General features: G+C 44.5%; 1 protein-coding gene across 1 annotated transcript in view; it reads right to left on the minus strand.

Moving 5' to 3' along the window:
• Nucleotides 1–12,092, minus strand: part of ANTXR1 (ANTXR cell adhesion molecule 1) — a 487,726-nt gene that overhangs the window by 231,836 nt on the left and 243,798 nt on the right. The window contains exons 11-12 of the mRNA XM_086943491.1: nt 2,398–2,467; nt 1,784–1,862 (exon numbers count right to left, since the gene is read on the minus strand). Coding sequence (XP_086799617.1) covers nt 1,784–1,862; nt 2,398–2,467 — 149 coding nt within the window. The remainder of the gene's footprint in view (nt 1–1,783; nt 1,863–2,397; nt 2,468–12,092) is intronic.

A 12,092-nucleotide genomic window follows, 5' to 3' on the forward strand; every position in this document is an offset into this window, starting at 1 on the left:
AACAACAGATATAAAAGAAATTCCTAATAAAACATGGTGAGTCCTCCCTATTGTCGCAGAGTGCTCCCAGGTTGCTCCATCGCAAGTTTAGAAACAAAACAAAAAAAAATGTAAACCTCAACTCCCTCCAATGCACTATTCTATGTTTCATCCTAAACCTTTTTCAATATATCCTCCACCTCCACTCTCTGATTCATCCCAAACCTCATTCTACTACTATTTTCTCCCTAAAATCCTTTCTTGACTCTTCCTTCCTTTAGCCTTCCTTGACTCACCCCAAACTTAATTTTACTACTATGACCTCCCTAATAACCCTTTCTATGCTCTTACTTCCTTTATCCCCATTTTGACTCATCCCATATCTCATCTAACTAATATGAACTCCCAAATAACACTATCTAGGCTCTTCCCTCTTTAATCCCTCCTTGGTCCTGTTCAAATAAACTAGCTGACTCACATGTCCACTTCTCAAATTAACAATTTATATTAATCTACCACTAATCCTTTGGGTTCTAGAGTGGTGTGCTACTCGCCGAAAAACGCTTCAATGCCTCATGAGGGGTAGTAAGTGCTATTGTAAAAACAATTACAATTACTGCCGAATTGGCCAAGTCCAGTCATTTCACCTGTAATTTATGAATCACAAGGCATTTTTATCTTAGGGAACTCAGCAAGAACTAGCGTAAGCACTGTTCAAAATGTACTTTGGCAAGAATTGAATAAATGAAAAATAAATCTGCTCTGTGGTTAAACACTGAATACGTTTTTTACAGTGGGTACTGGAGTTAAGAATTCAAAGTTACGTTCTGTTTTCGACCAGAGCACAAAGTAAATCACTGTTACTATATAAATAGCACTGGACAAGGAATGTTGGAGTACCTTTCTTTTTAAAATGTACATTAAGCATTAGAGGCAATACAAGGTTTGTCCATCATTATTTATATTTGCCCTAGAAACTTACCATGCTGATATAAAGGCAAGCAAGACAATTACAGGTATCACGTGGTTTACAGGGAAAAAGTTTATGGTGTAGACAGATGATTTAAGACACACCTAATTGAACCCACACAAATGTATAAATTATCTGATAGACATGATCAAGGAGTTCTCATATTTCTTGGAACGCCAAATAAATCAAGACACATGTGAAGTGCTATCTCCTACGTGATTCACTTCCAAAAACGGATGTACAGGAGTCTGAATGTATTAGGGATTATACTAAATAATCCCTAGGAGCATTGTGGCAATTAAATGTCACCTTCTGTGTGAAGAGGGCAAGTTGGATTTGACTAAATGTAATAAATGAAATCGGTTACTTTGGACAAGAACACAAAGTATTCAGATTGTGGTCACTCCTCAGCTACATTATAGAGTTATCAGGCTAATGCTTAAGCATGCTCCAGATTATGGATACAATCACAGTGGTTTGAGTAAAAAAGACCTTTATTCAGATACTCTTCTAACAACCCAACTAATAACTTGATGAAATGTTTAATCTCTCACTACTGTTTTTGTACAAACCAACAGTTAGATCAATGCAAATCTAAGATATTGATACTTCTTCATTCTTGGTGCATGTTTCTGCATTTTAAGCATTACGTAAAGGTCACATTTGATTTTTTTGAAAAAAAAAGATAAAAGTTTATATGAAGAATACAATTGTGCAGAGTAACGCACCCATAGTATTACAATAAAGTACTTGAAGATTAAAAGAATGAAGTGTGCTCAGCTTAGGGCATTGCTATAGGAACAGTAGTAGGCTGTAGCACAGTCTTTAACTCACACAATGTAAGGTGGTGATGATAACAGAGCTGGAGATGAAGCTGAGGCCATCGTTCATGCTGACCTGGAGCGCCGCTTGCCTGGAACACAAGAAGACAACAACGGCCTTAGTATGCAACAACACCAGTAAGGCACCTCCTTGTGTGTAATGGCTCTGTAACATATAGGCACACTCTACAGCACTGCTATTGATCGCCTCAGTAAATGTACTAGATCCTGCACATGTTGACCCACAACAAAATCCTGACACTAAGACACCTTTATATATTGTAGACTCTTGGAACATATGAGCAAAGTCTATTACATCACCGGCGAGGGTCCTCCATATGTGAACCTAGGTCATGGGACAGCTGCTACCAGTCCCAGGGAACATCAATATATGGACCACCTCCTTTGTAATTTGATCAAATCATCTCCAACTTTAGTGAACTGGGCGGGACTTGTAGACATTGAAAGCTTGCCTACCATACCATGTACTATGAAGCATCTTTAGGAAGGAAGAGAATGGAAAACAAATGGCCACACAGAATATAAGCCACAAAATTATGTCAACAAAATCAGAGCTTTACCAAAATAATCAGCCCAACTATTGAACATGAATTTCATTATACTTACATGCCAACATCATTAAGCAGGGGCGCTGGGCAAAGCAGGTAGGTATCCTCCACCAACAAAGGCTTCGCTGCTAAGAGAACATAGGTTACATAGCATGAGATGGTGGATACAGTATTGAACATACTTAGCATGCAAGTTAGCATTAACTTGATGGAGTTAGCATAGGACAACTATGTGGGAATCGTACACTCTACTGTGATCCAAGGTACATTTCTCCCTTGGTGACTTTAATGGTGACATTCAAACTTTATTCTGTATTTAAGACACCTACAGTATTTGTTCTATCATAAATCATCAAATACAATCAACTATTGCTATTGGAGATATTGAGATTTTAATGGTTTCTTTCTCACTTGTTTATAGTGAAACTTTAATCAAAGTTAAACTTTAATTGATTTTCCCTTCATTGTATGCAGTGATGTGGCCAGATTTTCATCTCATTGTAGGTAGTAAGACTTTAACGGACAGTACACTCATTCCAAATACTTTCCTTTAATGTCCTTTGTCTCTTCTGCTGATAGAGCAATGTAAATGCTCACTCTTGTCTGTCTTGTTAGGTCTTGCCTACAAGACAGTGCACTTACAGTGCACCCATTGCTTACCATTGGTTGGCTTTACTGTCACTTTTCTTTGCTTGCTCCTTGAATGGCTTACATTACTCTCTTTGTGTTTGTCTCTCACAATGAACATAGAATCTTAATCAGCCTATTGATTAACTGACTTGTATCCTTTCACTTTTCCATCATTACACCCACCCTGAATGACATGCATTGACTGTCCCTTTTAAATCCACATATTTCTCAAGATCCACTGCGTCATCCAGCTGCAGTTTCTCCAAATAAGCGAAACGCTCCACCGCCCCCACTGCTGCGCGGAAAGCTGAAAAATAAAATGATAATAAAAGGATTTTATTACCATTTTAATTTTCAAGCTTTCTGCCGAACTCTAAGATGGCAGGACGGGGTCTGTCGTCAATGCTGTTGATTGCTAGCAATGACGAGTGGCCCCTTCAGTTTGAAGTGCATGTCAGTTAGCTTCTCAACAAAATAGAACCCCACATTCCACCCTTGGACTTCAAACAAGCCACCCAATCACTTGTGTTGTCCAGACTCGACTACGGGAACGCAGTCCTCTCCGGGACAGCCCTCTCCCACCTAGCGCCACTCAAAACAACTCTCAATGCAGCTGCCAGAATGGTCACCGGAGTCAAAAAATATGACCACATTTCTTCCGCTCTCAGAGAAATAAAATGGCTCCCAGTGGAATTGCGTGCCAGCTTCAGAACTGCATGCCTCACACACATAGCCCTGCACACAGGGAAACCAGAATACCTAGCCTCTAAACTTAAGAAAGCCGGCCAGTCTAGAAGTCTCAGGAGCTCCAACTTCCTCGTACTCATCCACCTGAAAACGCACAAACAAAAAACGTAGCCCGCTCCTTTGCAGGAAACGTACCCAAAATCTGGAACTCCATCCCTGTGCCCATCAGAACTACCCCCTCCTTTGCAAAATTGAAAAGCCTCCTAAAAGTCCTCTACCTCAACTGTGCATTCCTGGACTGAAATCTGTGACTCTCAAGCCCCCAGCCATCAGACATCTGGTAATGCGCATCCAGTGCCTACCTCACCCCCTCCCCCAACCCGTTCGCCTTGCTCCACAGCTGCTCAGAAAAATCTCTCAGCCTTAATCTTTGTCCATGTATCTAGATGATCACTAACCCTCTCTCCCTCATCGGCGCACCTTGGACCCCCAGACCTTTCGACCTCAAGGGCGCACCTCAGACGTCCATCACAATTGTAATCTTTTGAACACTTATGAGCACGTTTATCCTCCTCTCAAACCTGTCCATGTATCGAGATTACCTCTAACCCTCTCTACCTCAACCCTGCACCCTGGACCCCTAGACCTCTCTACCTCAATGGCGCACCTCTAACGCTCATCACAATTGTAATTTTTTTGTTTTTAACTCTTATGAACAGGTTTATCCTCCTCCCAAACTGTATATGTTTATGTTTTCTTTCCCTCCTGTTGTAAAGCGCTCCGATACCCCCGGATTTGGTCAGCGCTATAGAAAACTTCTTAAATAATAAATCAATAAATAATAAAAAAAAATATATATAAGGAACATCGCAACCCCTTTACCCCCACAGGCATAGCCTGACAACAAGTACAGCACTGTGCTGGTCATTAGTAATTGTTTCCATATAATACCTGTTAGAAATGGGGGTCTCTAGTTGGCAGAGGTAGGTACCTTTGTCCAAATAGGGACCCTTGCTTCTAATCAGGGTAAGGGGGATACACACTCTAAATAACCCCTGCTCACCCCCTTGGTAGCTTGGCACGAGCCGACAGGGTTATCCCAAAGGCAATGTGTAAAGTATTTGTACCAACACTCACAGTAACACAGTGAAAACACCACAACAGGAAACCACACCAGTTTGCAAAATAAAATATCTTTATCTATACTAAACAAGACCAAAACACAGTTAAAAATATGACTTTCAAAAGGTTTCAAGAACTTGTACCATAGAAAACTATGGATGCATGACTTTTCACCAGAGTACCTGTAGATGCGTCAAAGTGCTCAAGCCAAACAATCGCGGTGTTGGAAAACAAAGGGATGCGACACTCCTGAGACCTTGGGGAGGGGATGTGACTGTCCCGCTGCACGCAGAGGAAGGGTTGCGTCGAATCCGGTCTGTACGGAGAGTGATACATCAATTCTTCATGACGGTTCCGGTCCATGGGTGATGCGTCGGAAGAACTTGCCGCACAGGTATGATACGTGGAAATCTGGGATGCAGGGCGATCGATGCAGCGGCGATCGATGCAGCGGCAATCGATGCAGCGGCGATCGATGCAGTGACACTGCGTTGGTCCTCTTCAGCTACGATCCCTCGATCTGCCAATTTCTGTAGGTCTTTGAGTTTCTTCTTTCTTCCAGCTCCCAAACAGCAGCAACAACGTGAGTTAAGGTGAGTTGGGGGTGAAATATTTGTGTCCCTGAGACTTTAGAACAGGAAGCTAGCACACTTCAGGCCCCTGGAGAGCTCCTTCAAGCAGCAGACACAGCACAGAGCAAAGTCCTTCTCCTTTCCTTGGCGGAAACAGCATCTGCAAGTCAAGCCCAGACACACAGCAAGGGCAGTTCTTCTCGTCAGTCTCTCCAGCGCTTCTCCTTGGCAAAGGTTCCTCTTGAATTCTAGGAAAGATCTAAAGTCTGGGGTTTTGGGTCTGATGCTTATACCCCAAAATGGCTTTCTTCTCTTTGTGCAAGGGGCTCTCAGCCCTGTTCAAGCCAGTTCTGGGGACACACTGCAAGTGCACAACAACATTCATTGCCAGTGTCAGCCTTGGCTCCAGATACACCACAGGGTGGCAGAGCCAGTATTGTGGAAGTCAGGCACAGCCCTATTCAGGTACAGGTGCTACTCCTCCCACCACTCGAAATGCAGATCAGGCCTATTCAGCCTAGTGCTGATTCATCCAGACTCCTGGAGCCACTGCACCTCCCCAGTCCCTGTCACTCCAAAGCCACACAGCCAATCCACAAACAGGCAGAGTCACACAGGATGGCTGAACAAGAAAATAGCCACTTTCTAAAAGTGGTGTTTTCAAGCACACAATTTAAAAACCATCTTTACTAAAAGATGTGTTATTAAATCCCGAGTTTGGGGATACCAAACTCCATTTTTCCATCTTACCCCTATGGGAAGATATGCTTGTAAAATGTTACAAAGCAATCCCCATTCTGTCCTATGGGGCAAGATAGCCTTTCAATAATGAAAAACGAAATTGGCAGTATTTCACTATCAGGACATGATACACACACCAGTAAATGTCCTACCTTTCACATACACTGCACCGCGACCAGGGGGGTACCTCGGACATACCATAGGGGTGCTCTACATGTAAGAAAGGGGAAGGTTAGGACTTGGCAAGTGGGTGCACTTACCAAGTCGACATGGCAGTTAACAAATTACTTGCAGACTCCGCATTGGCAGGCTTGAGACATCTTTTCAGGGCTACTCATGTGGGTGGCACAATCAGTGCTGCAAAGCCCACTAGTAGTATTTGATTTTCCCTGGCACATTCAGTGCACTTTACTAGGGACCTACTGGTAAAACAAATATGCCAATCAGGGAGAACCAATCACAATATCAATTTACACAGGGAGCATATGCACTTTAGCGCTGATCAGCAGTCGTAAAGTGCCCAGAGCCCTATAGCCAACAACAACAGGTCTGGGGAGAAAATAGGAGGAAGAAGGAAAATGTTTGGGGATAACCCTGCAAAAAGGATTATTTCCAACAATACCCTCTATGAATACGTGCTATGAAGTATTCCACTTGTTTGTGTGATTAATTGTGTGTGAATGTATGTGTGATTGTTGTTACGGATTTGTGATTGTGCAATTCCGTTTCTGCATCAGTGACTGTTTTTTTCTGTGGTTTTCAGTGTGATTGTCTCTCTATATGTGTGATTAATTATTCCTGTAGTTGTGTGTGTGTGTGTGTGATTGTATGTGGGTATTTGTGTATATTTATGACTATGGATTGCTGTAAATCTGCCATTAGATTGGCATCACAGCAACTTTAGGTGACTTTCCAACCATTTGCATTGCAGACCGGTGCCTAGTATAGTTTTCTGAGGTGTACAGTTGGTCGGCGAATATCAGTTTTAATGCGTTGTGATTTTTGGTGGGTGACATTGTGGCCCTGATTTACTAGGTCTTTGCGCTTTTGCAAAGTGATGCAAAGCAATCCATTGGTTTCTTGTTTACAAAGCAAACACTGCTGTGGGTTTCTATATGGCACTTTGCATCAAGGGGGTGTTACAGGGGCGGAGCTTGTAGATCAGTGCAAACCCTCATAGGCTTTTGTAAGCCCAACATACTAAGATAGCCAGACTGGGCACTGCATCAAAAACGAACACCTCCTCGAATCAGACGTGAACAAGAGGAAATGTTTTCATTTTTCAAAAAAACATAGTGCACAGCATACATCCAATGTGTGGGAGTGTCTAAATTGTGTTTAGATATATGAATTTGTACTGGAAGGATATGCCGGCAGTACAAATCCTATGCCAAAATGCGTTGACTCACCTCTGCACCATGGTGAGAGGCTGTGCACCACACATGACATCGCTATTAGAGTGCCACCACAATGGATGACAGTGGCACCATGGCAATGATAGTAAATATTTCTCTGTACTGTGCTTTTCCCCCTTGTACAACACAGCACTGCACTTTAGGTTTATGCATCTACATGAATAATTAGTAAGTCTGCCTCAGTATATCATTGTTTAGTAAAAGCAGCGGCGTAGCGTGGGTTGACAGTACCTGGGGCAAGGCAAGTATTGTGCCCCCTAACCTGTGGACCGTTAGCACTTCTTGGCGCAAAATTTGAAAATAAAAAAAAATAGTAGTTCGAATTTTCGTTCAAAATTTCGAATCATCTAAGAATTTTGTACCCGGGGCAATCGCCACGGTGCCCCCCAACGCTATGCCACTGAGTAAGTGTGCTCATTATACTCCCCCACCACCCATGGCCACTGTGTTTCTGTATTTGTGTGTGTTCGATTTTGTCAGTTCATATTTGTAGACTTCCCAAATCGGTCTCAATGTGTATGCCTTTGTTCTTAAGACTGTGCATATAGCATCCCAGTTAACATGCATTACTATATATGTATGTGTGTGACTCTGTGGGCAGGTGTATGTAAAGGTAATATTTTGCACGCCAAACTGTGCATGTTGTTGCATTTCTATGCAAGCTGGGTGTTTCTAAACACATATGTCTTGTTGCCTATTCACTTCTTTGTGTTTCTGACAGGTGTGGACAGGCCTTTCATTCCACTGGTCATGTCCACAGGTTCACTGGAGTCCTTGGGTGACAATTTTGGAAGCCCAGGGCTGCTCCTGGTGTCTCCATCATTTGCCCCAACTCCTTGAAATTAATTGTAGCAGGCATGGAAGGATGAGGTGGGGTGTGGGGGGAGAGGGGTGTAGAGAGCGGAGGAAGGTAGAGAGAAAGGATCAGAAAGGGAGAAGAGAGAGGGGGAGAGGAGAGGAAGAGGCACTGGAAGGATAGAGAGAGAGAGATTGCACGAGAAGAGGCAGGAAGCGACGCCGGTTTAAGCTTTATTGCCAGGGTTCTTTTGGTTTCCCAGCGCGGCCCTGGTTTCTGAGCTGCTCTGTAGGGGGTTTGTGAGACCAAGAGACAGCCAGTAAAATCCCTCAGCTCCCCGGCAGCCACCGAAGGAATAGCAAGTTTCCGATGAGCCATCAGCATTCTCTGCCTGACTTTCGGACTAATAAACTATGTTTGCAATTTAGCAAAAACAAACGGAGCCGCAGACCGTTTCCAAGAACATCGCATTTTGCTTCTTGCAAAAACCCTGACTCCTTCCTCAGCGTCTCCACGGAGCTGGCGGAGTCGGCGTCAGCTCGCGGCCCCGGGCCTTCTCCGGGCTGCTTTGCTTGAGCATGTTTTCATCGTGCCACAGACATGACACATCCATTTGGTTACATAACTCTCATTCAATTTGTTTTTTTTTTTACTTTTAACTTTTCGCCTTGTGGAAAAGTTGGAGAGTTCTTCTTCTTATGGCACACAATCTGCAGTCCTGGGCTCTCGATGGGAATCGAACTATACACACAACAAGAATACGCGACAAGTCGACCCCTTTCTTTAACTTGCCCTGGTGCGGACATCTTGAAATCCTACTTAATTAAAAACAAATGCACCGCAGCTTCCATTTTAATACACCTTTTCTGAAATGCTAAGCAAGCTGTGACATAGCAAACATATCTACCTACAAAATTGCTTTTCGTTCTTTGAATGATTGGTGTAGGATATTGTGCCGATAATCAACCCATCAGAATCTTCAAAAACGAAATTAGCCCAGGGCTAACTAACAATGCAACAAGAGAAGAAACATTTTAACTTCAACTACCTGACACGAGAACAGGCGGACTCCTACGCCGTAATTGGTATGACAACAGGCGAAGAACACCATTTAGTCCTTAAAAGAATAAAATGGTCGACAGTCTTAATGCATTCATAGCTAACAGGGCGACAGTACCATGGCCACAAGAAAGTGAATGTATATTACACCTATGGGAAACATTGACCAATGACTTACTGATGTGCCTGGGCAATACCCACCATTCAAGAAACGGACAAAAAAATCTCATCCCAGGTCACCAAAAAACCCACAGTCTTAAGCTTGCCAAGCATGCACTCAACAAGGCAGTGAGAGCAAAAAAGAAAGGTATCCACCTGCCAGGGGGGCTCCCCATTGCCGTTCTGCGAGCCAAGTACAAAAAGAACATCTGGGATCTGAAAAGAAAACGGATCGAACAGAATTGGCTGACAGTGTTTTCCATAATTAAAGGCAAAGATAATAGCAAGCTCTGGCGCTACATCAACAGCCTGTCATCAGGTGGTGTACATAAGGTTAACAGTGTTGGAGGAAAAGTCTGGGAACAATATGCAAAGGGGCTGTATACTAGTGAGTCAAATCGAACGTCTCACGGTACAACCGGGTGGCCCAAGGCGGCGGCAGCTACCATCAGCCCTGAAAGTGCCTTGAACGATGTCTCAAGTCCGCCTGTACCTGGAAAATTCTCGGAGACGAAGATAGCAAAATACATCAAAGCCATCAGACCCGACGGTGCCCCAGGCCCTAACGAAATCCCCGCACAGGTTTTTAAGAAAGATCCTGCATTCTTCGCTTCCAAACTTACTCCTCTATTTAACCACGCATTCGCAACTGCAACCCTGCCATTCTCCTGGAAAGGCTCAATTCTCTTTTCTATCCACAAAAAAGGTGACCACTCGAATCCGGCTAATTACAGACTGATAGCCCTTCTTGACATTGAAGCCAAGATCTATGCCCGCCTGCTACTTAAGGACCTGGAATCTTGGGTGGATAAGAACGGCATACTCCCGCCCTCACAGACCGGCTTCAGGGCTAACTGTTCCACGCTGGACAACATCATAGCGCTCTCGTACCTCGCTCAGAAGGCCAACATGCGGAATAAGCTGCCCCTGTTCTGTTGCTTTATAGACTACTCAACGGCCTTCGACCGTGTGAACAGATGCCGGCTCTGGGCAAAACTAGAGTCTTGGGGGATCCCTAGAGATCTTCTAAAGGCCATAAAAGCACTGTACGAGGGGACCTGGGTTCAGGTGAAACTAAGCACCACATCTGTAACCACAAGAATTTCCACTGACTCTGGATTAAAGCAGGGGTGTGTTCTGGCCCCCCTGCTTTTCAACCTGTACACTGCAGACATGGGGCACGCCCTGAAAGATGCCAACCTAGCACCGCCCAGACTGGGGAAGCTGGTTCTGGGCACGCTCCAGTACGCAGATGACACAGTAATTATGGACCACACCAGGGTAGGCCTCCAAAGAGCCTTAAACAGTCTTGCGACGTACAACAAGGAGAACGAGTTACATATTAATGTGAGCAAGACCAAGATAATAATCTTTGGTAAATATCCACACAAAACTAAATTTTCATGGTCTCTGGGGGAACACCGAATCACCACGGCCCCATCCTACAACTATCTGGGCACATGGGTATCAGAGAGGGCCACCGCAGTCAAACATCTGAAGGCGCTTAAACCAAAAATCGACAAAATAATTACATCTCTAAGACGTCTAAGCCACAGCCTGGACAGTCCCTCCGCATATCCGATGCTGACAGTACTCAGGGCCAAATTGATCCCCGCTATCACGTACGGCCATATAGCCTACCCAGGGGCTTTTGAGAAAGTGGTCCAAGCAGCACAGGTGAAAGCATACAAGATGGTGCTACGGGCCCCCAAACAGGCCAGGAACAACAGGGTGAGACTGGAAATAGGCCTGAAACGTCCTGAACTGATACTATTGGGGGAATTGCTAAAATACTACATCAGAGTTCTGAAGTCGCCCGAAAACACCTTAAAGCACGCGCTAAAAACCATCTTTGGCGAAGCAGGCTCGCCATGGAAAGCCCAGGTGGAACTAGCCATTGAACTTCTGAAGATCGAGGGGCGGAGTCTGCACCTACACGAAATTCCATATTCCGCCTGGGCAAAAGCCGTCAAGCGCCAAGTCCAGTCCATTTCCTTTGAACTAGACCTTTCCTCGCTCCGGCCCAACCCACTAACGTTGGCCCTGGACAAGTCCTACACTCCCGGTAAACCTCAACCATACTTACAAGACTCACTAACAACCGAAGCAAGACAGAAAATTCTGTTTATGCGCCTCTTGGCCCTCAGGATAACGGATTTCAATCCACGCTGGGCACGCCCGGACGGAGCCACTGCCTGCCGACTTTGCAATTATCGCAGAGAATCCTGGCTACACTTGCTATGTTGCTGTACCAAGCTGGCCAGCGACCGACAGCGTCTGCTACGTCCGGCACTATGCATCTTGGGCCACAGAACTTGCAAAGAGGCCTCGGATTGGTGTTTCTCTGAAACCACAACATGTTTACTAGCTAGGATAGGCAAGTTTATCCATCAAATTAAAATGGCACTCGAAGACCAATTAAAGGATACCATCCCGAAGAGCCCTGTGACCCGCCGTCCCAAAGTTGGCAATCCATAGATAATACAGGGAGCCGCCGAAAAGAAAAGGGTTCCATCGGTCAGAGGTATCCAACCGGTGCCGACCCTGGGCCCAATGTAGTCCACAGTGCAAC

Source organism: Lissotriton vulgaris, chromosome 11, assembly GCF_964263255.1.
Source record: "Lissotriton vulgaris chromosome 11, aLisVul1.2, whole genome shotgun sequence".
Taxonomy (NCBI): Eukaryota; Metazoa; Chordata; class Amphibia; order Caudata; family Salamandridae; genus Lissotriton; species Lissotriton vulgaris.